At 39.7% G+C, this 27802-nt stretch overlaps 1 protein-coding gene across 10 annotated transcripts in view; it reads left to right on the forward strand.

The window, feature by feature from the left end:
- The window catches only part of DTNA (dystrobrevin alpha), a 352070-nt gene that overhangs the window by 230574 nt on the left and 93694 nt on the right, over positions 1-27802 (forward strand). For all 10 annotated transcript variants that reach the window (XM_058556978.1, XM_058556975.1, XM_058556971.1 and 7 more), the window contains 2 exons: positions 6728-6808; positions 27215-27428. In XM_058556978.1, coding sequence (XP_058412961.1) covers positions 6728-6808; positions 27215-27428 — 295 coding nt within the window. The remainder of the gene's footprint in view (positions 1-6727; positions 6809-27214; positions 27429-27802) is intronic.

Genomic DNA, 27802 nt, shown 5'->3' on the forward strand with positions numbered 1-27802 from the left:
GATACCACTGGCCTCCAAGTGGAGGAGGGACCTGAAAAAGGGAGGCAAATTTAGGTACTCAGTACGCACTGTTGAATTGTTTGAAGGCGGACAGTCCTCCTTCAGAATGTTGGCTACAGTCAGCATTTACATAGCTGGAATGGAACCTAGAGCGTGATTTCGCAAGGTACACTATGAGTTTTAGGAAGACTGATTTTAGGTGTAACATGAATGATTCTGTTACCATAGGCCACGGTGGATACAGTGACTGTTCTCACTTGCTTCTTCATTTCTCATGCTCCTCAGCCTCTTTAAGATGTTAACACCATGGATCACCATCCTGGAAATTCTCTCCTATGTCACCACCCTAGTTTGCTCTCCTGCATTTTCTAACCACCCTACTTCTATTTTTCTGGTACCCTCCAGACGCCCTGAAGTCAGATTTGACCAAAGTTTTGTTCTTGACCACTTCTTTGCATATACAATTTGACTTTCTCTCAAGGCCTCACTGTTATTCTATGGCTCTCAAGTGTTCATGGAGTCCCCCAATACCAGCTCCCATATTCTCATTAACCCACTTATCCGGAAGAGTCAGCATATAAACTCAGTGTCCCTTCCAGCCTTGCCTCCTCACTGTCAAGGCTTCTACTGATGAAGCAGCTTGAGGTGGGCTCATCATTAGCTCCACTAATAGTGCCTATCACAAAAAAAAGCCAACGTCTCTGGCAAGGATGCAGGCTTCCAGTATTTCCAAAGCCGTGCAGTCCTTGAGCAACTACCAAATAGCTGGGCACTGTTCAGAAGTGGGGAAGGAGTTCCTGTTCCCAATTTTGTGCCTCGTGTTGTCACCTAGAATGTGGAATAGCCCTACTTGTGCACACAGTCTCCTCTTGGAAAAATATTCTCAGTCTTGGCCCAGTCAAGACACATTGCTACATTTTATATGTGTGTTAATAATTCCTGGAATGTATTACAGTTCTAGTCAGGAGTTTCATATCTACATATCTAACTGTCACTGGATGTCTCCACTTGGTCATCCCACAAGTAACTCAAACCATGTAAGCCCAAAACTGAACTCTTCATCTTCACCCACTTACAAACCTGTTCCTCCCTATTTGTACCTTGGCTCATTGAGGGATACCCCATCCCATTGAGTTGTCTAAGACAGAAATTCTCTCCTTCTCTCTCTCTCTCTGTCTGTCTATCACATCTACACCCCACACCCACCCACCCACACATACACACACACACACACATACACACAAACACACACACACACATCCAGTCAATCATCAAGCATGGAAAAGAGTTCAGACACAGGGTCCATAGGCTTCATCTTTATCCTGTTAATATTTGTTGAGTGACTTTGAAAAATGAATGAGATATTTAAGAATCTGAATGATTATGTAAAAGGTTTTATAATGAGTCATCAAAATATGGAAGGCAAAGCACACATGAATTGTGTGAAACCATTGCGTTTAATGAAGCTAAAGCCAAAAATTAGGTAAGACTAGGGGCTGGCCCTGTGGCGCAAGCAGTTAAGTGCGCACGCTCAGCTGCGGCGGCCCGGGGTTCGCTGGTTTGGATCCCGGCGGGGCACTGACACACCACTTGGCAAGCCATGCTGTGGCAACGTCCCATATAAAGTGGAGGAAGATGGGGATGGCTGTTATCTCAGGGCCAGTCTTCCTCAGCAAAAAAAAAAAAAGAGAAGGATTGGCACATGTTAGCACAGGACTGATCTTCCTCACACACACAAAAAAAATTGGGTAAGACTGGTTGGCTTGTTGGTTGGTTGGTTGGATGGATAGATGGATGTGAAGTGGGGCCGCTGAGTCGCAAGTCAAAAAAGAATTTTCAGACACCAGCCGCTCGTTCGTTCCTGCACCTTTATTTTGTTTTCAGCATGGGGACAGGACCCATGGGCAGTAAAGAGCTGCTGCCTGGAAATGTCTGTCCGGGGCCATGATATATGATTTTTAGCTATTTTACTATTCTATAGAAATGTCAAAAGAGAAAGTATTAGGTGGTCTGGTTAGCCTCAAAGATTAAGGCATGGGGGCGCATGAATGAGATGTGTCCTTGCATTCCGAGGTAAAGTTTGCCTCAAGGAACATGTAGGTAGGAGATTAAAGTCATTGATTACCTCTTGAGGTAAATTCCTTCACTCCCAGCCAGAGGCGATTGAGTAAGTAGGGGCATGTGAGACTGAGTGGCTAGCAGTCAGATGAATGGAAGGAAAGAAAAAAGGTAGGAGGAAGAAAGAAAGGGAGGGAGGAAGAGAGTAAGGAAAAGAGAGACAGAGGGAGTAAGGGAGGAAAAAAAAAATCTAGAAAGGAAGGGCTAAAAAAAGGAAAAACGAGATTTGCAGGTGATAACAGTGTGATCAATCAGAATTTCTTAACTGCCTCTTTGCTTTCGTCTTCATCACTTTCTTCCAACTACAACATGAGTATGAGAGGTTTGAGGAGATGGATGGTGCAAGAGCATCAAGTTGCCTTAAATGAATTAGCGTTTAATTTTTGTTATAAGTTTTAAATATATACAGAAGTAGAGAAAATAGTATTCATTTCTACCCTTAATTATTACCCTCAACCCCCACTGTGTTATTATGAAACAAATCTAAGATACTATTTAAATGAGTTGAATCTCCAAGTTTTAAAGAATTATATCTCAGTGATATAATAATAATCAAAACAACACTATCCATGATTTTGAGAAATAATGAAGAAAACATTGCAAAAAAATATTATGGGAAAATGCTGTACTCCTTTTTTATTAAAAAGGAAGAATATGGATTCTTGAGAGTCTAGGGTATGAACTTGATGTAGGTTTCATGATAAAATGGATTCTTTTTCAGATCATGGTCAGGAGATAGTGGTAATCCTAGATATTTCAGCATGCTAAGAACAAGGATTGCTCTAACTGATTTCATTTCCTTATTCATTTGTTTAAATTCCATCTTTTTCATAAAGGAATTGTCAGCTAATTTCCCTTTTTAATAAGGGTACTAGACTGCTAGCTCAGGAAAATACCATGGGATAAAAATAAACCTTAATTTCAGCAAGATACAGACAAAGTTTCTTAGCTTGTGCACGTGTTGGAGAAATATGGGCTGGATCACCATAGAATTCAGTAGATTTATAAGTGGTGGTGTGACCATGTCTGGAGGAATAAGTAGTGGGTCAATCAACTTAGAAGACGGCCTCTAGTAGTATCCTGGAGGATTGTGTTAATGGCTCTGTTCAGGTCCTTGGTTTTAAGCAATGACTTGGACACAGAAGACCTGTAGCTACTCTCAAGGTAGGCAATGAATTTGTAGACTTTCAAGAAGAGACCACTCATGTAAAACTGAATTAAGTTCATGGTTTATGGGGGCAGAGACAAAGACATTTATATTAAACCAACTGGATAAACAGGGCAAGAGCCTACACAGCCTGTCTTGACCCGGCTTTTTTTTTGGTCCCAGAACCCATTATGGATCCTGTGGTTGCCACTTACATTGTCTGTGCAAGATAGTGCTGTGCTGCTCTAGCTGAAAAGCTACATTTCATTGCTTACCACATCCCTTTCAATATTCAGAGCTTACATCCTCAGCCAGGAAGACCTTGCACAAATAGGAAATATTGACAGACCTCCGGACCCCTTCCTGATTCTTAAACAAAACAGAGGGTCGGTTAAGTCCACATTGTGGTAGGACAGGAGAGAGCAGTCACTGTGCTCCCGTCCCTAGGCATCATCTCTATGTCCCTCTTTACTGCATCCCAGGGAGGTGCACCTTTGCCAAACTGCCCCTAGGACCTCTATGAGAGAAAGGTGCAGAGGAGTCAGGGTCTCTGTTCTCAGAGGATAAGGTCTTGCTGGAACTAAGAAATCTAATTGTGTGCGGCATTACAGCCCTTTTGTACCTGGGGCTTAAATCATTATTCTTGAAGAACTTACACAAATAATCTATGTCCCTAATGTCTTCTTTTAAAGGGTTATTTACAGATATTGAGACTCTCCGAACTCAGCATCAGTAAAACTACATCCTCATCCAGGAGAAAAGACAGATTTAGCATTCAGGTATTTCTGACAGTCTCTCTGTCTCTGGTTATCCTGTATCCTAGAGAGTTCATTTCCAACATGAGCCTCTCAGATTTACAGAGGACATGAAATTGGGAAGGCCCTTTGAAATGCCAGTGACAAAATCAAAATTTAAAAGAATTTCAGAAAGATTAGAAGCATGAGCTAAAAATTAAAAGAAACTAACCAGATAAATATGAAATCCTACCTTTAGCCCCCAAGTAAGCATTTAGATAGAAAAGGTCTGACTTAATATAAGTACATATGAGTTTTTTAAAACCGGCTTTTTAATGAACTGCAAGCTTAATAAGAACCAGAAGAATGAGCCATTGATTTAGAAAAATTGCATTAGTAAGTCTCCTTATCAAAGGTAGTAATATTTGCTTTCTATCTATTCTATATAGGTGAGGCCTTAGCTGTGGCATGTGGGTTAATTTTGTAAATCTCATTTCAAGGAGATATTAGCCAGTCATAGAAGAGGATGACTAGAATGGTTAAGGGTCTCAAAACCATGTCTGACGATAAGGAGAATAAGAACAGCAACTTCCATGTATTGAAGCTCTACTCTGTGCCGTGCTCTGTGGTAGACACCGTGCTTGAAATGGCTGTAGAGTTGAATGTCTTCAACCTAAAAAAGTCAAGGAGAAGCTGCTTCCCAGCTAAACTTTAAACTCAGTGATGACAGGGACTTTTGTACATAATCTTCAGATGATAATGAAGATGCTAATAGGGATTCTGATAGCTGCTTCGCAATGTGTGAGAAATAAATTATCAAGTGGCAGGGAGAAAAGATTATATGGCTCCAGAAGGGAAAGTAGATTGAATGGATTGAGGTTACAGGGAGGCAAATTAAAGCTCAAATATAAAAAAGAAATTTCTATCACTTCTTGTTGCTCAGAAATGGCGTAGGAAGCCTTTTAAGGAGGCCCATCTGAGGCTAAGCGCTCACTGTGTACCGGCTACAGAGGTTACCAGCCGCTAAAGTTGATAGTGTTATCACCATTTTCTGCATGAGGAAATTGGACGCCAAGTAAAAACTTGTCAAAGTTCACACAACTGGAAAGTGACAGATTAAGGTTTATTGACTTTAAAGCCCATTTATTTTCACTGTTATAATCATCCTTGTCATTGGAAATAATCCTACATGGCCGTTGGCTAAATGTCCACCTCTTGAGAACATGTTTAAGGGAATTCCTGCATTGGGTGAGGGTAAGTCCTTATCTCTTTGATTCTTCAAGCTCTCAGTATCAGTGAGCCTGTTTGTCAAGTAACAAACTTTCATAAGAATGAATGTTTAATGATCTGCCTTATAAAACCACAAAGTAATAGGCATATTGATAATATTTTTAAATGAATTTAAAGAGATCACTTTGAGTCCTGGGAATGCTAACTGCTCTCAGTGAGGGACACTTGCTAATTCATCCCGAGTTTCATTAGGAAAACACTTAATTGACCTAATATAATTACTTCCAGGTCAGTTCATTTACTTGCTATCCTAACTATTATCTTATGAAGCAATTATGTAGCACTTTTACTGGTGAAGAGAAGGTCCCGATACATGTCAAAATATAGCTATGTGCCTTTATATCTGTTATGAACCTTAAACATGGGCTTAAAGAAAGCCCAATATTTAGAAGTGAAGAAGAACAGACATTTTTCAAAGTCCACCATGTTCTAGACATAGTCTAGAGATTAGCCCATTCAAAGGAGGGTGGGAGAATCACCAGGAACTCAGGTGTCTATGTAACAAGTAGCCCATCCACAGGAGATTGTGAGGAGACCTGCCCGAGCCTGGCAGAGGTTCTGGGGTAGAGAGTAGTGAGAAATATTGTTGAGTAGATAGGATGGAAAGAGCCTACATAGGGGCTTGGATTCAGAGCAGAACATTCAGACCTGGTGCTGTGGCCATCGGGAGCCAAGATGGATTCTTGAGTGAAGAGTGGAATGAGGAAAGTAGTTCAAGAATTTGGGGAACATGTTCCTCTATGTTAGGGAAGAACTGGAAGCCACAGGGAAAGAAAGAGTAGTGGCTGTTTTTAGAAAAGAGTCTCCTCTGAGATTGACAGGGTGGATGGCTGGATAGATACTAGTAATAATAACAAATACTTACCTAGCACTTACTGTGTGCCAGGTAGTGTTCTCGGTGCTTTAGGTGTCATTCATTTATCCTTACAGAAAGCCTATGAGATAAGTAGTGGTAGTATCATCATCCCCATCTTCCAGATGAGAAAACTGAGGCTTCTAAAAGCAATCGGCCTAAGATCATGCAGAAAAGATGCTTAACATTCGGCCTATGCTCACCTCACAGCCTTGTTCTAATGACCAATCACAGTGCATTTAAAGTGATTATTTGATGATATTACTATCTGATATCATCTAGCTGCTTAAGTCACAGCTGGAGCAGATTGTTCTCAGAAGTGGCAGACACCACGGGGCTGAGTGTGTGTCCTTGGCCCATGAACACAGTTGACAACCTGATCCCCAGAGCTGATTACATGTGTCTCTTTCCCTAGACCCTGAGGAATATGGGACAGACCTTTTCAAGTCCTCAAGTTATATTTACATTCTAATAAAAATAAAAATAAAATTAAGGGTATGGGTTATGTCTGTATTGATTTATAAACATTATGAATTCCTTTCCACACACACGGCATACCATATGTGTACCTTCTTCCCCCTCCAGGGGCTCAAGATCTGGATCGGATCCGACTCTCCACCTACAGAACAGCGTGCAAGCTTAGATTTGTTCAGAAGAAATGCAATTGTAAGTATGCCAGTTGTTTGGACTAATTACCCTCATGAATCCTATAGTTTACATTTGTTACTTAGTTTATTAAAACTACGGTTTTTTGCAAATATTGATAAAAATATGTTTACACAACAATAGAAAGAGTATTATGATACACAAATGGTAGACAGACTATTCCTGAGTAATTCTGAAGGCTTCATTACTCTAAACTGCTAGAGTATTGAAATGGATGAGCCTCTGGATGTGTATATAATCCTGCCATTGGAATGGTTTAAATTTACATGGATGTTTTTCTTCTTTTCTCTAGCCTTGGTATAGTAAATGCAGTGCCATCAAAATGGTTTCCAAGAGCTTTATAAAATATCAAACATTAAGTCCTCCTTATATTTGTATTTTCTTTACAAGTAGAGGAAAATGTTTACAAGCTCCTGGAAAACATTTAAGTTTCTTTCTGCAACTACAAAATTAGCCCTTTGTATCAGAGTACTAACTCTATGTGCTACATCAGACAATAGCAAGAGAAGAGACAACAATACTTAAAGGAACAAAGGAAGTTGCTTCAGCTTTTTCCCAAATTTCAGAACGTGAGCAGCCAGCTAGATCGCTAATCACTGTGAGCAGATTTAGACTCCCTGCCGGGTCAATGCTTCCATCATATTACCACATCCATTTTCTCTTGGAAAAAAATGTGGCTTTATTCTTTTCGAAAACTGCCTGCTCTAAAAAATTAATAACGGTTCTCATTTTCTAATTAGTATTGGATGAGTTAAAAAAAAAATGAAAACCATAATGTTCTTCTGAGTGTGTACACGTAGTTCTTGAATAACTGGCATGAGGATTAGACACTTTGTGAACGTAGAAACCAGCCATGTCCACATCTCTGCCCTCCCAGAGTCCCCAGCAGATGTCTCCTGGGACACAGGGCAGGCCACTCCAGCTCCAGACTTCTAGACTTACAGCTAATCGGGACTAGGGATGGGCAGTGCATGCCGATTACTCAAGTTGCTCATCTATAGCTTATTCTCCAGCCCAGCAGCTAGAAAGGGGGCTGAAGTTTGGGACAGGAGGAGAATGGAGAAAAAGCATAGGTTGATCAAACATCAAAGATGTGTTTTGACTCCTCACAGGAAGCTAAACCAATGCAAAAAAAAAAAAACAGCAATGAGAAAAGCACTGCAAATGTGGGAAGGAATTTGTGGTTGCACTTGCAGTCCTGAGTGTTGATGGATCAATAAAAGCTCTTTCCAAGACTGGTGTTAAAGGACAAGAAAAATGCTCCCGCAGAAGAAAATCTTTCCTCCTCAACCCCATTATCCGTTATTTAAACAAAAGGAAGAATCTCCATGTTTCCAGCACTGAAAACATGATGAGATCCTCCCACTTTCTTACCTCACTGTAAATCGCCCTCAAAATAGAGGGGAGGGGAGGAGGGGTAGGGATGGGAGTTCTGTCTCCTTAAAGCTTTGCCAAGCAGAGCCTTCCTTAGTTAGGCTACTTTCAGTAGGAATAGGGAATTTCAAAAAGACTTTACAAAATGGTAAGGATGACCAACATAAATAAATAAATAGTAAGGCAAAGAAAGAAGGAAGAAAGGAAGGAAGGAAAGAAGGAAAGAGGGAGGGAGGGAGGGAAGGAGGGAGGGAAAGAAGGAAGGAAAAAAAGAAAGGGTAAGAGAAAGAAAAGAAAAAAGACTCACAGTGATTTGGCAACCCTGAAGCCAACATTACAAAGGGCACACACTCTGTTGCCCTAACTGGGTCCCAGCAACCCACAGGCCATATCCCATTCCTCCTCCTCTCTCATAAAGGCCCTTTTTCATTCTTGGGCATCTCTTCTTCCTCTTCCTCTTCTTTTCTGGCCCTCGTCCTCATCCTGCATCCAGAACCGCGGCATAGTCACACTGACCTTCTTGGAAAACAGTTAACTGTCTTGGAAAACAGTGATAGTCCATCCCTGGGTAAAAATAGAGCCTTTGTACAGGTCCAGTTGCCCCTCATTGCATCACTCATTTACCTCTTAATTTAGTAAGCTTATAATGAACTCCTACTATATGTTCGGCACTGTGGTAGGTATCAGGGATAGAACAATGGTAACTAAGATGTGGTCCCTGCCTTAAAGTTGCCGAAAGTCTAGTTGGGTAGATGGACTTCTAAATAGACTTATAAAACATTGTGGAAGTGTAAAGATAGGAATATATATATGGTGGTGTGGGAACACCAAGGAAGCGGTGCCCTGACCTGGGCGTAGGGGCCACTGAGAGAAGTTTCCTGGAGAGGGAGATATCCGGGCTGAGGCTTAAAGAATTAGTAGACATTAAGCAGAGAAGTGTTATTTGCTTTACAATGTACCTTACAAACTTCGTACATTTTAGGATGAGAAAAATATTACATTCCATACAAACTAGACAAAACTAAGGCTCAAGGAAGAAAAACGAGCATATTTTGAATGCTCTGCTAAAATTAAGCTTCTTTTGCTAATTGTTTCCTCCTTGATCAGAAGCGTTAAATGCAAGTACTATATGTGTTTGCTGAGTTTTCCTTCCTGATAATAAATATAACAGTTGTGGTGTTGTGGTGCTTGCAAAATGCTAACACTCTTGAGCCTGGCTTATCTTAATCAAAATTGGAGTCTTCGTTTTAGGAAGATAACCAGAAGCACTGGTGTTTATGTGACATAATTTTAGTCAACATTGAATACACACTCTTGTATTAGAGGAAGATAATTTTTGTCTGCAATAAAGCCTAGCCCACAATAAATTATGGTACTGTATAACAGAATTTTGCTCTACAATAAAAGGAATAAGAAAAAAATCCAGGTTGTGTATTTGTAAGTGCAGTGCTTTATTGGAAACTCTTATTAAGTATTAACTCCACAGAAATTGATGGACTGTAACTGAGAACAGGTTGTTTATTTTAGGTCCAGACCTTATTTACAGATAAAATTTATTTTGTATGTTACCAAAACTAAACTTTAAAACTACAAAATGGAGGAAAAAACATAAAAACTTGTAAAGTCATCATGTAGAAAAATAAATATTGTCTGGACATAGGATGGAGTGTATAGATTTTTAGGATATTTCTTTTTTATCTAAATTAAAAGATCAAAAGTGTTAGTTAATTCCCTATATTTCCTTCCTCACAGTTCTTGCCTCCTCTATTTATGGTTTCCCATATAGATCATTGATTCCTATCACTGACATCCATGTTCATTCCCTTTAATGCAATTCCCGACGGATGCTGAGAATAACTGGTTTTTGATGTTCTAAAAATACTCCACATACGAGTCCAGAAAACTGTGGCCTGTGGACTAAATGCAGCCCAGCACCTATTTTTGTATAGGCAGTGAACTAAGAATAGATTTTATAGATAAATATTTGTAACCGATTTGAAAACAAGGAACATTAACTTGTAACCCAAGCAGAGCAAAATGTTATCCCTCCAGAAAAGAATTCCAGTCTTCTCACTGATAAACCAGCATTTTAAAAAAAAATGTACTCAATTATTATATTTTTAATTTCATCAGTAAAAATGTTGTGGAGATTTGTTTTCTCTCATTACATATATGCCTATGTAATCTCTATGTAATATTACTACATAATATGGTGGTGTCTGTTGGTCCACAAAAAACATTTACCAACTTCTGCTGTAAAAGAAGAGTTGTAAGAAGCCCATCTTTTTTTTTTTTCTTTTTTTTAGGCAAAAGACTCTCCATTCCTTCAACTTTTCTCCATAGGATCTGTTTTCCAAATCAGCTTCTTTCCCTGACCATTCATCTTTGTACCCTGTCATACCCCCTCTCCATACCATGACTAGCACCTTCTCTAATAGAATAAAAGAATTAATGTCTCTAAAAATTAGGGGACAACAAGTTGGCTATTTTATTTTCTAGGAGGAATGGGACAGAAAGGAGAATACAAATAATATTCCTAATACTCCTTTCTAATCAACAGCCTTGTCTTTTTCTTTAGCTTCCAGATTTCCTGGTAACTTTTCACAAAAATAAATACCCTATATACCGTTCATAAGCATGTGTGAAAGGGCAACGTCTCAGCCTTTATTTTAAACAAATAACTGGTTTCTACTAGAACATTATTTCCTCAGTAGCATTGACATAGTTAATGATCCAGATACCCTGTAATGTTAGCAGATCTTTTTTCAGAAATTACTTTGAAGTCAATGGAACGCAGCCTTAAGTTCATGAACAACAAAAGGCAACAAGAGAAATAAATCAGAAACCTCTAATCCCTCCTGTTTAATACTGTGAACAAAAGGCAAAAGGCAAAGAATCCTCTCCCCGACACCCAGCTCACATTGCACCATCTTTTAGTTCTTCTGGTTACAGTCTGAATTTTCTTTCCGTCACTCACATCTATTAAAATTTTGTTTAAGAGGAAAAGAGGAGAAAGGGTATATATTTGTATCTGGGCTTTCAGAGTTTCTCAAAATATCTTTCCTCTAGTAAATGTAACATTTTAAAAAGTATCCTTCATCCAGATATAATTTAAAGTTAGAACACATGCTTTTGTCTTTAGTAGCTCTAAGCTTCTTTTAGGATTTCTTGTGAACCAAAAAATGCAGTTATCCGTTTACCTAAATGTTTCTCTATTACTGAGAAATTAACTCAAGTGAGTGCTATATATGTAGTAGGTCCGGAATAAATATTCGTCTATGAATGAATGAATATGCACCACTACATTCATTTTCCACCAGCCAAGTAACTAACCTTATGCAGGAGTAGCCTTTAGATATTTTAGTAATAAATACTATTCTCCCATTCATTTTTCTTCAAGCTAGTATACCAGCATATTCCTCACCTCTGCCTCATTTTTAAGTATGTGGATTTTTGACTGCCTGTGTCAGTTTTCTATCATTGCATAACAAATTACCACACACTTAGCAGCTGCAGACAACGCATTTATTATCTCACAGTGTCTGTAAGTAGAAATCCAAGACAGCATGGCTGGACTCTCAGCTCAGGGTCTCAGGGGGCTGAAATCAAAGTGCTAGCTGTGTCTTTAGTTCTCATCTGGGGCTAAGGATCCTCTTCCAAGTGAACTGGCTGTTGGCAGAATTCATTTCCCTGTAGTTGAAGAATTAAGGTCCCCATTCCTTGCTGACAGTCAGCTGGGGACCAATCTCAGTTCCTACAGGCCACCTACATTCCTTGCCATACGGCACCCGTAGCCCATTCAGAGTATGGATGTTTGTTTCTTCTTCCATGACAGCCAGAGTGTGTCTCTGTAATTTCCTCCTCTGTGACCAGCCACCAAAAACTCTCTGTTTAAAGACTCATGTGATTAGGTCAGGCCCCCCCAGGTAATCTCCCTATTTTAAGGTCAACTGATTTGCAACTTTAATTACATCTGCAAAATTCCTTCACAGCAGTATTTGGATTACTGTTTGGTTGAATAACTGGGAGAAGTTATGTGTATACCATGTGCCAGGAATCTTATGAGGGACTGGGGAACATCTTCAGATTCTGCCTACCACACTGCCCAAGAACATAGGCTTTTCTATTTTCCAGATAATGACATACAGAACCTTGGGTGAAAAAAATAAAGTTTAAAGTAAAAACTCAGGCAAGAAGAAATAGATCCCCAACAAGAGATGCGTTTTAAAAGAAAGATAGAAGGACTGTCTCCAGTCGAGGAGTCAGAAGGAAAAGCCGGAATGTTCACAGAGAAATAAGTGGTAGATGACAAACCCTTGGAGCATAATTATCTTTGGTTGTATTGTTCCAAATGTTTTTGATACACATTTTCATTCCTGATTTGAATCATTCTAAACACTTGTTTAGAATAAAGAAAAATGCATTGCCCTAGAATACAACATTCCCAAGAATTCCCTGTGGGGAAGTTGGTGGTGGCAGCAGAACATAAACAAACCCATTAAAGATGCCTGTGCACCATAGCAATGGAAAAACTGCTCCTCTCTGGGCGCGATGGACCAATGGCAAAAATGTATCCCTCAATCAGAGTGAATTGCTGGTAGAGAAAAGCTATAATTTTAAAGTCCTGATGCTTGTGATATGGGTTTAGTTAAAGCTGCTCCTTTCCTTTATTTGCTTTTACTTTTAAGATCTTAAAGATTCAGGATTTTGTTTTCTTGTTAGTATTTTTAATTTTAGAGAATGCTGGAAGTGTTGTCTGCTCAGCCGCTACCACTGCATGCACAACCTGTGAACTAAGCCGACGCCTGTAGTCTTGTTTCCAGGAATCTGGATGTAACATCCTTCAGCTTCCTTTTCTTTCTCCTGCTTCTGTGTTATGCCAGGAAGCTGTGCCAATTAAGCCGTTTTACTCTCACGGTTTAGGAAAGAGCATCATCTTCAAATGCCCCAGTCAGCTGGGAAAGAGTGTTGCATGCAGAGGAATGCCTTTCAAGCTTCCCCAGCCCCATCTAATGGGTGCCAAAGCAAGATTCAGTGACCTTCCCTCAGTGGTCTGCCAAGCTCTTTTCCTGTGAGCCTGCTGGAGCAGCCCAGAGTGAGTCAGTGGAGCGATGAAGGGTTACCCATGGGGTGCTCTCCCACAGCCTGGCTCCAGGATCGCTGGGCTGTGGCGAACACTGAGAGAAAACAGAGGAGTCAGGAGGACAGGGATGGGAGAATGGCCTCGCCTGCAAAACCTTACCTGTGATCCTGCAGGAAAGTCATTCCTGATGCCACCTTGATTTACTCCTCGTTGAGGCTTTGTTGACATTGTGGTGGTGTTGTCATTATTAACAATCACTCATTTGTTTATTCATTCAACAAATATGGACTGAGATTTACTGCGTGCCAAGCATTACGCTAGACCATGGTAGGGGGGAAGTATGGTAATATTCCTTAGTGTACAAATTTAGTATTAGAATAACCTCAAGTTGAGAATCTAATGGTGTGTTCTATTTATTATAAAACTTCTGATTTTGTGAATATCAAATAGTAGATACACCCTAAAACTTTGCTAGATAAACTTATATCTAGCCTGTCAGTCCCCTGAGTGAACTGTCATTTTCTGCAAAAAAAAAAATTACTTATAAATATGGTAGTTAAAAGAAATCAAGTGTATCTATAGCTATGGAAATAAATTAAGTCTGTAGCTATTTTTAATCATTAATGGTGTTGGGCTAGGACTTCTGCTTTACCTCCTTTCCTATTAGGAATTGTCAAGTTCTGTTTGTTCCAGATGAGGAGAGCATAGCACAAGACGTATTGAATGGCTTCCCTTAGATAAACACCAGATAAAATCATATAATTAAGAACTCAACTTCTAACTTCCAAATATTAGCCAAGTGCCATATGTAAACAAAGTCACTGTCCTACAAAGTCTGTCAAGACTTGTCATCAAGAGGCAAGCTTGTGGACCACTGAGCCTGCTGCAAAAATAATAATAATGGCATCAGCCCTAAATAGCTTAATTTCTCAGAAAATAATAAACTTCAATGTAAAATCAAGTGTGATACATTTTATTTTTCAAATTCAACCCTGCTGAATAAGACAGTGATATTGTATTGTGGAGAAGGATAAGCTGAGGAAAATTTCTGTGACCAAACAGAATCAGAATCTACTATGAACATGGTCACAATCATCATTTTCCTCTCATTTATTATTCTGGGAGGGTTCAATCAGTGATAGATGGGGACTTGCTTAGAACCTGTGCTTCAGCCTGTGTTTCCCCGTGACAAGGCTCGTGTGGAAGCAACTCATTTGGATAGTGAACCCACAGCAGAACGGGAACAAGGAAGGAAAGCCAACCGACTAGGCAGGAACTTCTAAGGAACCTTGTGAACTGTCCATCCAGGGGACAAAAGGAGGAGGTACTAATCCAGCTGCTCTGTCTTGCATTAGTCAAGGGTGGCCTGCAAGAGTTACAGCCCCGCGCTTCTGGGTTGCACATGTGTGAGTGCCAGGCAGGTTCCAGATGTTCGTGCTGAGGCATCAGAGGTATGCAGCAAGAGCCTGAGGCCAGTGCTGTCTGGTTGCGGCTGCACCGAGCTGGTCAAAGTCTACATTGTGATGGTCACTCCTGCATGGGCTGGAGAAAGGGGTGGAGCCAAGATTTTGAAAAGGTGCAAAAGAGGTGTCTGAAACATCATCTACTGTGTGCCTTGGCGTTCTGTGTTGAAGGTTTTCTCATCAGTATTTTCTACTCACTTTTAAAGTTTTGTTTTGGTTTTTTTTACAAAGGATACACTTCCCATATTCTTGACCTCACTCAAGATACCTGTAGATAATCTGTACTGCTGATTAGCCATCTAGAGATCTCTTCATCCCAAATGCTAACCTATGTCCCAAACAATTTTCCATACACTAGGAAACTGGGCCATAGCTGTCTTCCAAAAGGATGAATGAAATGCATTTTCTGTTTTCTAGCCCGTTATTTACTCTTATTGCACAAAGACAATTAATTATATATTTAAACACTACAGAGCGAGTGCAGAAAAAGTAACACTTCCCAGCTGATTACTGCTTACCTACTCTTCAGTGTCCCTGTGTTCTTTGTCTATTAGTGTTCATCTTGGCCAGATGGGCACATGATGCAGAGTCCCTGAGAGCAATAGCAATAAAGGAAAAGTAGAAGACAGTTCCTCATGGTTGCCAGCTCTGTGGATGCTCTTTGTCTTGAAGTGTGGCCTCCGGCATCTAGGATTCTGGCCATCTGCTCCAGTCATAGTATGTAAGGAATACTAAAGATACTGTGGGAAACCATGCTCAATTAAGTCTCAGTGAGCTTTCTTAGAGTACTGAGGTAAAGGGAAAGCTTCTAGGGATTATATGTGGTCTCTGGCAAATGGTAGGCGCTCTACCCTATTCCATTCACCAAGCATTGTTGACCACCCAGTTTGAACAAGGCATTAGGCAAGGAGCTGTGAGGAATACAAAGATGAACAAGACACAGTCCATGTCTTCAAGTTGCTTGTAATGTGGAAGTGCTTAGTACTATGGTTCTTAAGCTTTTTTCCCCATATGTCTTTGAGAGAGTCTGATGAAAGTTATGAACCCTTCCCCCGAAAACACACATGACCCTAATCATGAAATTTAGCTCATCATTTCAGAGACCCTCCTCTCCCCTGAAGTCCAGTCAAGGGCTTATCTAAAAAATGGAGGGAACAACTTATCCATTAATAACTGTGGGAAATGCAGAGTGTCATAAGTGGTCATAGATATCTGAAGGTGTCTGGAGCAACAAAAGGGAGAGAGTAATTCCACCTGAGGGTATCAGAATGGACTTCCCAGGGCATACAGGTAAGACCTTGAAAGAGCGTAGACTGAAGGGTACACCTGATGAAGGGAGCAGGCTGAGTAAAGGCACATACAGGAAAGCCAAGGGCGTATTCTGGAATTGGAAGAAGTCTAGTGTGGCTGGGGCATAGGAGTCTTGGGAGAAGCTGGAGAATAGTGGGAGATGAGGCTAGAGATTAGGAGACTAGAGTCCAAACACTGATTTTCATGCTTAGAAGCTTGAGTTTTACTCAATAGGCAATGGAAAATGGCATGACCAGAGCTGAGCCTTATAATATTTCTTAGGATAGATGCAAAAGGGCAGAAACTGGAGATAAGTGAGGAGGCTTGCTGTAGAAATCTAAGTAGAAGGCAGTAAAAGCCCATACGAGGGCACTAAATGTAGGAATGGTAAGGGCACGCTGAAGGAACCTATGCAAAGTTATCCAGTGAAGGCTAAAATGACTAGCCAGAGGGGAGGAAAGATACTAGATCCTCTTGCTTCTGAAGTTATTAAATATATTCTGAACAAAGTTAAACACTTGCAGTGAGAAATTAGTTATTGTTCAGATCTTTCTTTTCATTTACCTTCTCTTATTATTTTTACAACCCTTGGTACAATACTTTGAAAAATAATAGGCTTAATAAATGCTTCTTCAATTGAATTTAGTTAAATTTAATTTACAGTATGACAGCTATTGAGCCAACAATTATTATACCTCATTTTAAATAATGATGCTGGTCTACAAACACAATTTAAGAAATGCTGAATACTTCTTCTTAGTAGGCAGTAGGTGTACTGTCAGGGACTTTGAGAACTGGCATGATATCCAATTTGATTTTACACCAAAAATATGTTGTAGACATTTTCCTGAAGCTCTATTACACAATCCACCTTAAGCAGGAAATTAAAGTGAAACTAAAGTGTTATCTCTGTAAGATATGATGCTTCTCTCCAAGGATCCTTGGATAGCAAAGAGAAGTATCTGGGTGATAAAGGCATATTTTGGGAGCAAGAAAGATGTTGAGTTTGAAAGCATAAAATAATTTGGTGAGCTACTCAGATGCTGTTTAGATTCCTATATTATAAAGGTATAGCTCATGGTTTGCTAATGGAAATCAAATCTGAAAATTATACTTTTATTAACGTTTTCTTTCTGAACTCAGTGTTTGGTTAATGTGAGTGATGGCTAGTATCTTCAGTATAATCACATCAAAATACATTTGTTGACCCTGGCAAAACATACTCCTTGACTGAGTTCTTCTTCCCTAACAGCTTTTTAAACACTATTTTGTCATGATCAAAGGCCTGAATAAGGACGTAAAAATATATTATTTATTTGAGAAAATCTTAACAACTGGCTAATTTGCACATGGCTTTCTTGACCACAATGCTCCCAGGGTTCTCATGATACCTTTTAAATAAATTCCTCTGAATCAAATGAGCATCAATTTTCTCTTCTTCCTGTCTCGTCTAGCTCCATCCTTTAAGTGGTGCTCCATAGCAGTGGTTCTCAAAATTCATTGTCGTTTAAAATAACCAACGGAGCTACTTAAACCTAGGGATGCCCTGGCCACACTCCAGACCTATGGAATCAGAGGCCACAGTTTGAGACGCACTTACTGCTCTGAAGATCACCTCTGGTTTCATCACTAGGCTGGTTAGCTGTAGATCAGAATCTGAATTAGCTGATATGGTAGTTTGAAAATGAAACTAAGCATTAAACTTTACAGGATACAAATTCTCAATCTCTCTATTTGCTTACTGAAAAATTAGAGAAGTATTATATAACAGGCAAGAAAAGTTTACTTAGTTACAGACCCTGCTTTCCAGTGAGCCCCGGCACAAACTCCTCTGGCCCAGTCGGGTCAGATCTGATGGCACCATCTTTATTCACTGCTCTGTGCTATTGCTCGCTCCGTCCTCTTCTTCCCGGAGTATCGTCCCCTCCTCATCTCCATGTATTCATATCCTGCTGTGATTCATGAACCAACTTGAGCCCTACCTCCTCCTCCTCTAAACCTTTCCAAAGTTTCCAGCCCGCAGTAGCATCCCTGTATTTTGAGCTCCAGTAGTTTTTTTATTTAAATCCACACTGTGGGTGTGGGCTTTTAATAACATAGTGTCTCGTCCTGATCTTCACTTAGGCCATCTGAATGTGTCTCTCCCCATGGGAATTACAATCTCTTTTTATGGTCAGGCGCTCAGATTTTGTTAAATCACCTATAACATCAAGCATAATGTATTGTAGAAACTTGAAAATTACTGGTTGGATTTAATTTCTTTTGAAAATATTATGGAACTTTATTTCTTGTTTCCTTTCCCAACTCTGTATGTATAAGCATATGGCAGTCTTTCTCCATATGTTAACGCTTGTACATGCAATAGAGTATGGTAAGTAGTGATACGTTGAAATATTCTTTTTTTCTCATGAGCTGAGGCTCTCTGAATTTCAACGTATTTGATCTGAAACTGAACTAAAATAGTCGTCACTGTGATACAATCTCTCGTGGATTCAAACATCATGACATCCTTTAAGAGGAAAACAAAGCTGAAATTGTAGAAGAAAGTTTGTATTAAGGGATAAATATCTTTCTAACTGACAGGATGGAATAAAGAATTTAAAGAATTTTGGGGGGAAGCTTTATAATTCTATCTGAATATGACAGCAAATTTTAATTCCTGTTTTCTCTCAAAAATAAGAATAATTCCTGAAATGTATATCATGCTTTACATTTTACTGTTTTCCATGTAAATTTTCATTGTTCTTCAGAACACTTGTAAGATAAGAAAGGTGGATATTATTATTCCCATTATACAAATGAGGAAAGACTTGAATTGACATCCACTATATTTAAGCCCATTTTTTTCTCTATAAGAGAAAATAGATTATTGTTGCACGCTCAATACTCACTTGCTAAATATCTCTATTCCTCACCACCTATGAGTTCTGTGTGGTCAGGGACCTGCTTATCTTGTTCACACTAATTCTAGAACCCAGAATAGCACTGCCACATAGTAACGGCTGAATAAATACTTGTATGAATGAAGTTTTAGGTCTCTGGAGTGGAAGGCTAAGAAAGAAGGCTAGTTAGTGGCTTGGGGCAATGAGTGTGAAGAGGAACCTGGATCGTTCCTGACACTCACAAGGGATATGTTCTCCCCATCTCCTCACACCCCATCCCTGTGGCAGCATGCCCCCGTGTGAAGCTCCGTAAAAGCATTTTTACTTAAAGTCTACTTGGCATTTAGAATACCCTCATGTGGTGCTTAATGACGGGGTACATTCTGAGAAATGCATTGTTAGGCGATTTCATCGTTATGCGAATGTCATAGAGTGTACTTACACAAACCTAGATGGTGTAACCTACTACACACCTAGGCTAGAGGTACTAATATTATGGGACCACTGTCGTATATGTGGTCCGCCTTTGACTGAAATGTCATGTGGCACATGACTGTACTGAATGAAACTTCCCGTTTAAAGGCTGTAATAGGAAAAAGACAATGCTTCTATGTGTGCTCATCTTTTAGTGCCAAGAACATCAGAGCTTTAGTGGATAACTAAAAGAATGAATCCCATAATTAACTTTTCTACAAGCCTACAAACATATTTTAAGAATCTGCTATGTCAGTTAACACAATTCAGCACTTCAAACTCGCAGAATAAACTAATCAGAAATACGACCTGTACTTGGTTCTCATACTTTGAAGAGTGTGGTTACAATGGAAAATTAATACTGGGAGTTTGCTGAAGGTCAGAAAACTTAGGTTTAGGGAGGGGAGAATCAGATGAGTTTTCAGGCAAAACAACCTATCTCCTTTGCACTGGAATTTGATGAGTAAGTCAACAGCAGAACTCTCCCTGCTTTTACCTGCCTGTCTCAGAGACTGGAAAACAGTCATAACAAAGCCTCAGACAACAGGCATCATCATTTTAAGCATGGGTAGCAAGGGTGGGTGGGGGTCGAGAGGGCGTGTATATGGGTGCACACACACACACCGTCTACACACTAGAGGACATATATATATTCCCAATGGCATATGAACAGATTATGTTCAATTCCCAGCCTAACTGCAATTTCCTTTTCTCCAAATTAAGAAAGCACATCATGGGGCCGGCCCAGGGGCGTAGTGGTTATGTTTGTGCACTTCGCTTCGGTGGCCTGGGGTTCGCATGTTCTGATCCTGGGCATGAACATACACACTGCTCATCAAGCCATGCTGTGGCGGCGTCCCATATACAAAATGGAGGAAGATGGACACAGATGTTCGCTCTTGGCCAATCTTCCTCACACACACACAAAAAAGAAAGCACATCATAACACAACGAGTGACCTTCTCATAGATGTAAATCTTGAACCCCTCTAAAACAATGTATATATACGTAATGATATAAATCATTCTTAAACTGCATAAATTAATTGAAAGTTACCAGCTTCTTGCCACACACCTCACAACCTGTTAGAACACAGCAGGCTGTCTTAATGCCAAAGGGCTGAGAACTACTGACTTCGAGGGGTGCTTCTCGTACTTTGAATATGAACTGCCTGGGGGTGTCGTTAAAATGCAAATTCTGATTCTCTAGGTCCGAGGTTGGGGCCTGAGATTCTGCATTTCTAACAAGCCTGGTGCCTTGCAACTCAAAGTATGGTCCAGGATCAGCAGCAGCGGCATCACCAGGGAGCTGTTTTAACCTTGTAGGTGATTCCATCGTGGAGTCACGGTTGAGAAACACTGCTCCAGAATGACTGAGTGAGGTCACTATAAGATGATTGTTTATTGACCTTTCCCAGCTGCAAGCCCTTTGAGAGCCTTCTAGAGGTTTATAAATCAGTGATTGTCAGAATCACCTGGAGAGCTTTGTCAACCCTTTTCCCACCCTCTTAAATTTTGGAATCAGTAAGTGTAGAATCTGGGCTTTTGAGGAGACCTCCAGCTGCTTTAGAAAAAGGACATCGTGCTTGGCTTCACTGACTGGCCCAGTCTCTGTGATATGGTCCAGGGAAGGCCGGACCTGGACTAAATCATGAAATAGACTAAATCCTGAAATTGTCTTTGATATTGCTATCCTTTCTGCACCCTCTCTCCCGTATTCTACCCTATTTATATGATTCACTTACTTCTAATAAAGTTTATGACATCAATCATTTCTATCTAGGTATAGATGAGTTGGGCATTTTTGCACTTCTCCCAGGGATACTTGGACTTAAGTCATCTCTAACAATGAACTAAAGAGTCTATCTCCTATTAAAATAGTGTAAGACATCAGCAAACATAAGAAACATCACTTGAGATTCGCAAACTCATCTCTACTCACATGCAAACACTTCCCCCCACCCCCACACCCCAGCTCCTAAGCTAGCCCTTTTCTACTTGAGACAGCCTGAATTTAAGGCAAACTATTGAAGCTATATCTATTTCCATTTATTTATAAAGACAAACTGTGAGATATTAATAATTAATGTCTGAAATTAACACTAACATTATATTTAGGATTCTATAAAGCAATAAATACAACTTTTAAGAATACTTTTTGTTTATTCTTGATATGGTTAATGTTAACTAAATAATTTCATTATGTAAAATGTTGCCTTATCTAGTATACTAGTATCAAATGTATGCAGTTACATAGATGAGGAAACCCCACTTCTATCGCCTGGCCTAATAGCATGTGCTCTATGCCAGTTAAAGTTCGATGGATAGTTAGTGAAGTGTGCACGGTGCCATCTAGTGGTGTACAGTCATCACTGCACAACCTAAATGTCCTGATTTTCTAAAACAATTTGATAGCTCAACAGTAAGCAACAGATTTATATAACTGTCAGACTTTTAAAACAAGCCTCTTAATAACTTCCTAATGAATCTCAACTTAGCACATTTCTCAGTGTTGCTGTTTAATTAAGCAAAGGCTTGTGATACTTATCTTTTTCAGTAATAATTAACAGATATTGAATGCTTATTATGCACTAAGCACTGTGTGAAGTGCTTTACACGGATTATCTCGCATGGTCGCCACAATAACCCTGTAATGGAGGAATTATTACTGTCCCCATTTTACAGATGAGGAAACTGAAACTTAAGGACATTAAGTGACTTGCTTCAAGTGACATTGGTAGCCGGTAGGGGAAGCCAGATGAAACCCAGCCTCCTGCCCAGGAACCTGCACTTTTCTGCACTGTGATCTGCACCTGCCAAAGTAGTTACCAGTGAAATAAAGTTTCCAAGAAATCTTTATGAAGAGGGCCTTCCTCACCAAGTCTCGAATTATCTAATATGGTAAAATCAATTCAAACTCCACTAACTCAGAATTCATGACAGCTACACTGAACAAATATCTGCTTTTGTGGCTGAGATGTGGTTTGTGCTTCTTTTATTATCACCCACACATAATATATCCTCAAAATTGTATGTTAATTAGTTTATTGAATTTGGAGGACTGGGATAAAACTTAGGTTTATAGTCACAGATCTTGTAAATTAATAATAGCATAGCCTGGCTATAGATCAGAGAGTTTTATTTTATTTTAATTATTTTAACACTAAGAGCTGTCGTTTGTTGAGCACCTGTGATGTGCCAGGCCCTGTGGTCAGCGCTTGTATGTGCATTTTCTCTTTTATCCTCACTACAACTCCCTCTGGGTGGTATTAGTTTCTTCATTTCTAAAAAGGGCATAATAAAATTTATAAGGTGAAATAACTTGCCCACAGTTTTACAGTTGTTAGTGGAGCCAGGAGTGAAACCTCAATCTTTGTGATTGCAAAATCTGTATCCTTTCCACTCTGCCACTCCTGGAAAATAAATATGTATAATGTGCTTGATTACAGTATTTCTGCATACTTACTGCTACCACCTATGCAAAAATACCACCGTCTCTTACTTGGACTACAGCAATCAGCTCCAGCTACTTTCACATGCGTGCCTGTCCATCTCCATTCGTTTCTTCCCTTACTGTCAAAAATGATATTTTTAAGCTGCATTTCTGATCACGTCACTCTCCTATGTAAAAGCCATGTCTTCATACACTTCGCATAAAGACCAAAATCCTTATCGCAGCTACAGTGCTCCTCCAGCCTTATCTTGTTCCTCTGGCCCCTTCACTGCCACGTCATAGTCCCATTTTGTACCCAGCACCCTGTCTGTCCCAGTGGGTCATCATTTCTGATCATCTGTTGCTGTGATTGGGAGTCATGTCTGTATTCCCTCCAGACTGTTAGCTCCCTGAGCAAGAACCACATCTATACTGTTTTCATTGAGTCCCCAGGCCTGAATGCAATGCCTTGCACATAATTATGAAAACTAGTTTTATTTAAGTCATTTATAACTATCAATTCTCATAGCCAGAATTAGTATTTTATTTTTCCTTGTATTGAGACCCTAAATTGGTGGAAACACAATTTGGAGCATATTTATTTTTAATAACTTTCACATGATTTCTAGATATTTTATTTGTCAATACAATAGGCTATTATTATTTCCTATGTTACATGCCCTATTCGAGTCATTTTTACAGGCATCATCCAATTATATCTTCATAGTAATCATCTGAGGGTAGGTGCTATAATTAGCCCAACTTTTCTAAGATGAAGACTCAGAGGAGTCAAGTAACTTAATTGATGGCATACCTAGGATTCAAACCAAGGCTTGTGTAATTCTTCATGACTACGCTTTATTGCCTCTTTAGCAATCGAATGCGTCCTCAGAAGACCTTGTTTCACTTAGCCAACAGATATTCATTAAGCTCCTATGATGTTTGAGACTAGGGGTGTGAACAGTTATCGTAACAAAGCCTCTTCCTGTGGCATGTACGATGCAGAGGGGGAAGCACAACCAGCTGATCTGCACAGAGGGTCCGCTACATGCTGTGATGTGGAAGAACAGGGTTCTAAGGTGGCAAGGAGGGGAACAAAACCTAGAGGCAGGGGATCCAGAAAGACATCCTTGAGGAAGTGGTGTTGACACTAAGGTATGATGGCTGAGACATAGAAAAGAAGTCAATGGAGCCAGATCAAAAAAACTTTGCAAGCCATGTTGAAGAGTTTGGATTTCGAATTAATGGGAAGTTATGAAAGGACTTTCAGCAGCATACAAGTGACATATCAGATTTGTAGTTCAGAAATATCACTGGCTACAGTGTATAGAAAGAATTGGAGTGGAGAAAGAATAAAGACAAAAAAAGAATAAAGACAAAAGAATAAAGAATAAAGACTGGTGGACTGTCTCAGTCCACCAGTAAGAGATAATGGTGACAGCATTGGACGATGGAATTGGGTGATGGGAAAAAGGGTCCATGGAAATGGAGGCATTAAAGTGATATTTAGGAGACAGAGTTCATAGGACTTGGTCATTGATAGCATGTGAGATGTGAGGACCCAGGGGTGAAATTCTGGTTCTGGCTGGAGCAGGAGAAGGGGTGGGGGGTGGCGCCATTCACCAGGGAAGGGAACCCCAGAGAAAGTGGGTTTGGCGGAGAAGAGATGAGTGTAGGTTGGACAAGCAGAGGCTGAATTGCCTGAGGGACCTCCCTGTGAGTATGCTGGCCACTCCCTGGGACCTGTATGATTCCATCCCTGGGAATCCTGAGAGCCTCCACATGCCCTACAAAGGCTCACCAGGAGAGACCTAGGCATCCAGATTATCTCCCTCCACCAGCGACCTTTTCTCTTTCTTTGCTTGTAGCCGTCTCTCTCCTATGCTGAAGTTCACAGTCCGTGCTCTTCTTCTCCAATGCCTGTTTCACATGATCCATAGCCAGGAACCAGAGGAGAACAGGCCAGGAGCCTGCTTCCTGTGATGACCTGGGCACAGATACCAGTCAAGATGATGGGCCAGATCTCATCATCACGGCTCTCTTTGCATCGTGCACCCAGACATATCCCCAAGGACTAGATTCAGAGTTTTTGTAGATCAAATATATAGGGAATAATTATAGGAATCCCAGCTATTTCCCTCAAGAAATTAAATAAAGTCAACCAAAGATGCCATCTCCCTAGGAATGCCTTGCTTGCTAAATTCAAAAATTGAATAAATAACATTAAGAAATCCAAATGATTTCCTCATTGTGTGATATACAGAGAAGGTTGCAAATCTGGAATCACATAAATCTGAATTTATCCAAATCTAATAAATATTTAAGTAATTCAGTTGCGAAATGATTTGTATTCCTCTGTCCCAGGCCAGAGATATGCCGAAAAGTTGTTCTTTTGACATGACTCACATCATTCATTTGTTCATATATAGTGTATTGTCTCTGGGTACCAGGCACTACCACTTTTGACCTCATGCATTTTCTCTTTTAAGGAACACTATTTCCACTTTATAGATGAGGAAAGTGAGGCTGTAAGTCTTCAATGCTAAGAGGATATGCACTTGTAGTAGAAGAGCCAGATTTAGACCTAGGTCTTTGGACTCCAAGTCCAGGAGCTCAATAGATGTTAGTTTTGTTTTTTAAGTATAATGTCGGAAGTGAGCAAAGAGGTAGGAGACTAAAACTTGGGAGTTGTTGGTGGAGAAGCGTATGCAGAGTGCAGATTTCTCTGGAACTAAAACATAAGTATATATTTCCTTGAAAAAGACAACATTTATTTTTAAATACAAAAGTGTAATGAAAAGTGAATCTTAAACTTGGTGAAGATGTGAAGAAATTAGAATTCTCATACACCAGTGACAGGAATGTAAATAGTACAACTACTTTGAAAAACACTTTGGAAGTTTCATAATTAAACATATAGTATACCATACACCTACCAAACAAACAAACAACCTAGCTACTTTGTTTCTAAGTATGTACTAAGAGGAATGGAAGCATATGTCTAAACAAAGATTTGTACATGATTGTTCATAGCAACTTTATTCATAATAACCAAAAAGTGGAACAACCCAAATGTCTATCAACAGGTGAGTTGATGAGCAAATTGTGGTGTATCTGTATAATAGAATACTATTCAGCCATAAAAAAGAAAAAGTGTTATACATGCAACAACATGGATGATTCTCAAAATAGTTACACTAAGTAAAAGAATCCAGACAAAAAAAGAGTACCTAGTGTATAATTCCAGCTCTATAGAATTCTAGAAAATCATGATGGAATGCAGATCTGTGGTTGCCTGGGACAAGGAGTGGATGGATTAAAAGAAGCATGAGGAGACTTTTGGGGGTGATGGACATGTTCGTTGTCTTGACTGTGGTGACGGTTTCTGGGATGTCGTAACAAGACCTTGGGGCAAATAGGGAAGAAAGAGAAATGGATTTCTTGACCATCCTAGTGAAAATAACCATGACTTAAGTTACATGAGCTAGTCAACAATGTAGCCAAGAAACTGTTTGTTCTTGATCAGGTTGGTTAAGTGATCTGATTTAGTTCTGCTGCTGCATTGTAGAAATAACTTTTCCTTTTTCCCCTGCCTGTCTTCCTGCCTACTTTAATGTTCCCTTTTTTCTTATTTCACACTTTATACTACTAAAAGGATATAAATAAATGCAAATATTTTAAATACTCAAATGCAGTTTTGATGTCCTTTCAAACACTAGAATTTAAGTGTTGGTTTTCTCTGTGTTTTTTTTTGAGGGAGCAGTATGTGCAGTGGGAAAATGCTTTAAAGCCAGATAGACTTGTTCATTTTAATCACAAGTACTATACACTTCAAAGTTGCTAAGAAACTAGATCTTAAATGTTCTCACCATAAAAAAGAAATGATAATTATGGGAGGACATGATGTGTTAGCTAATATTATGGTGGTAATCATACTGCCATATAGAAATGTATCAAATCAACATGTCATGCTCCTTAAACTTATACAATGTTATATGTCAATTATATCTCAATATAAAAAACAAGCCAGATACGCTTGGATTTGAATGCCAGTTTTGCCATTGACTAGCCTTGAACCTTATTTGTCGTTAACTTCCCTGATCCTCAGTTTCCTCCATGTAACATGGGGATAATAGCTATGTTTCAAGGGCCATTATGAAGATTAGAAATAACGATCTACTGTGGTGTTGAGTAAATCATTCACTTGCTATTGTACATTGTACGTCAGGCCTTTTAGATCATGCACTGTCTGTGTACATTTACTTATGTCAACCCCTACAGTAGTCAAACACATACCAAAGCCTGTGAAGCACCTTGACAAAACAGGACAGATGGTACATGTAAATAATGAATTTACCTTTCCATGCACTTTGGGCTGATATGTTGATTCTGCTTTAATTGTGTGTAGTGCACCTGGTGGACATTTGGAACGTCATAGAAGCATTGCGGGAAAATGCTCTGAACAACCTGGACCCAAACATAGAACTCAATGTGGCCCGCTTGGAGGCTGTGCTCTCCACCATATTTTACCAGCTCAACAAACGGATGCCAACCACTCACCAAATCCAGGTGGAGCAGTCCATCAGCCTCCTGCTTAACTTCCTGCTGGCAGCCTTTGATCCGTAAGCTTCCTCTGAATGTCTGTTACTCTCTACAAGTTCGGTCTCCCCTTCCTCTTGTCCTTCTTGGTCTTTACTCCAAATAATTTTCTAAAGTTAACCAACTGCCTCTTTTTTCTTGATCAGATACTTATCTCAACAAAGTCTCTGTGTTTAACAGAAATTTTAAATGCTACGGAAAAGACTAGAGAGTAAAATAGTGCCGTAGGGAATTGAAGACAATTGTATTTTATGTGCTGACCTTTATTTAACTCATCCCACGCTTCCTAGAAGCTAAGGACACTTGAAAATGTTACGTGATGGCATGCCTTTGGAGAAATTTAATGAAGCATAAAGTGGGAGGATGTTTTTAACTCTCTTCTTTGCAAATTGCCTAA

This window comes from Diceros bicornis, chromosome 16 (genome assembly GCF_020826845.1).
Source record: "Diceros bicornis minor isolate mBicDic1 chromosome 16, mDicBic1.mat.cur, whole genome shotgun sequence".
NCBI lineage: Eukaryota > Metazoa > Chordata > Mammalia > Perissodactyla > Rhinocerotidae > Diceros > Diceros bicornis.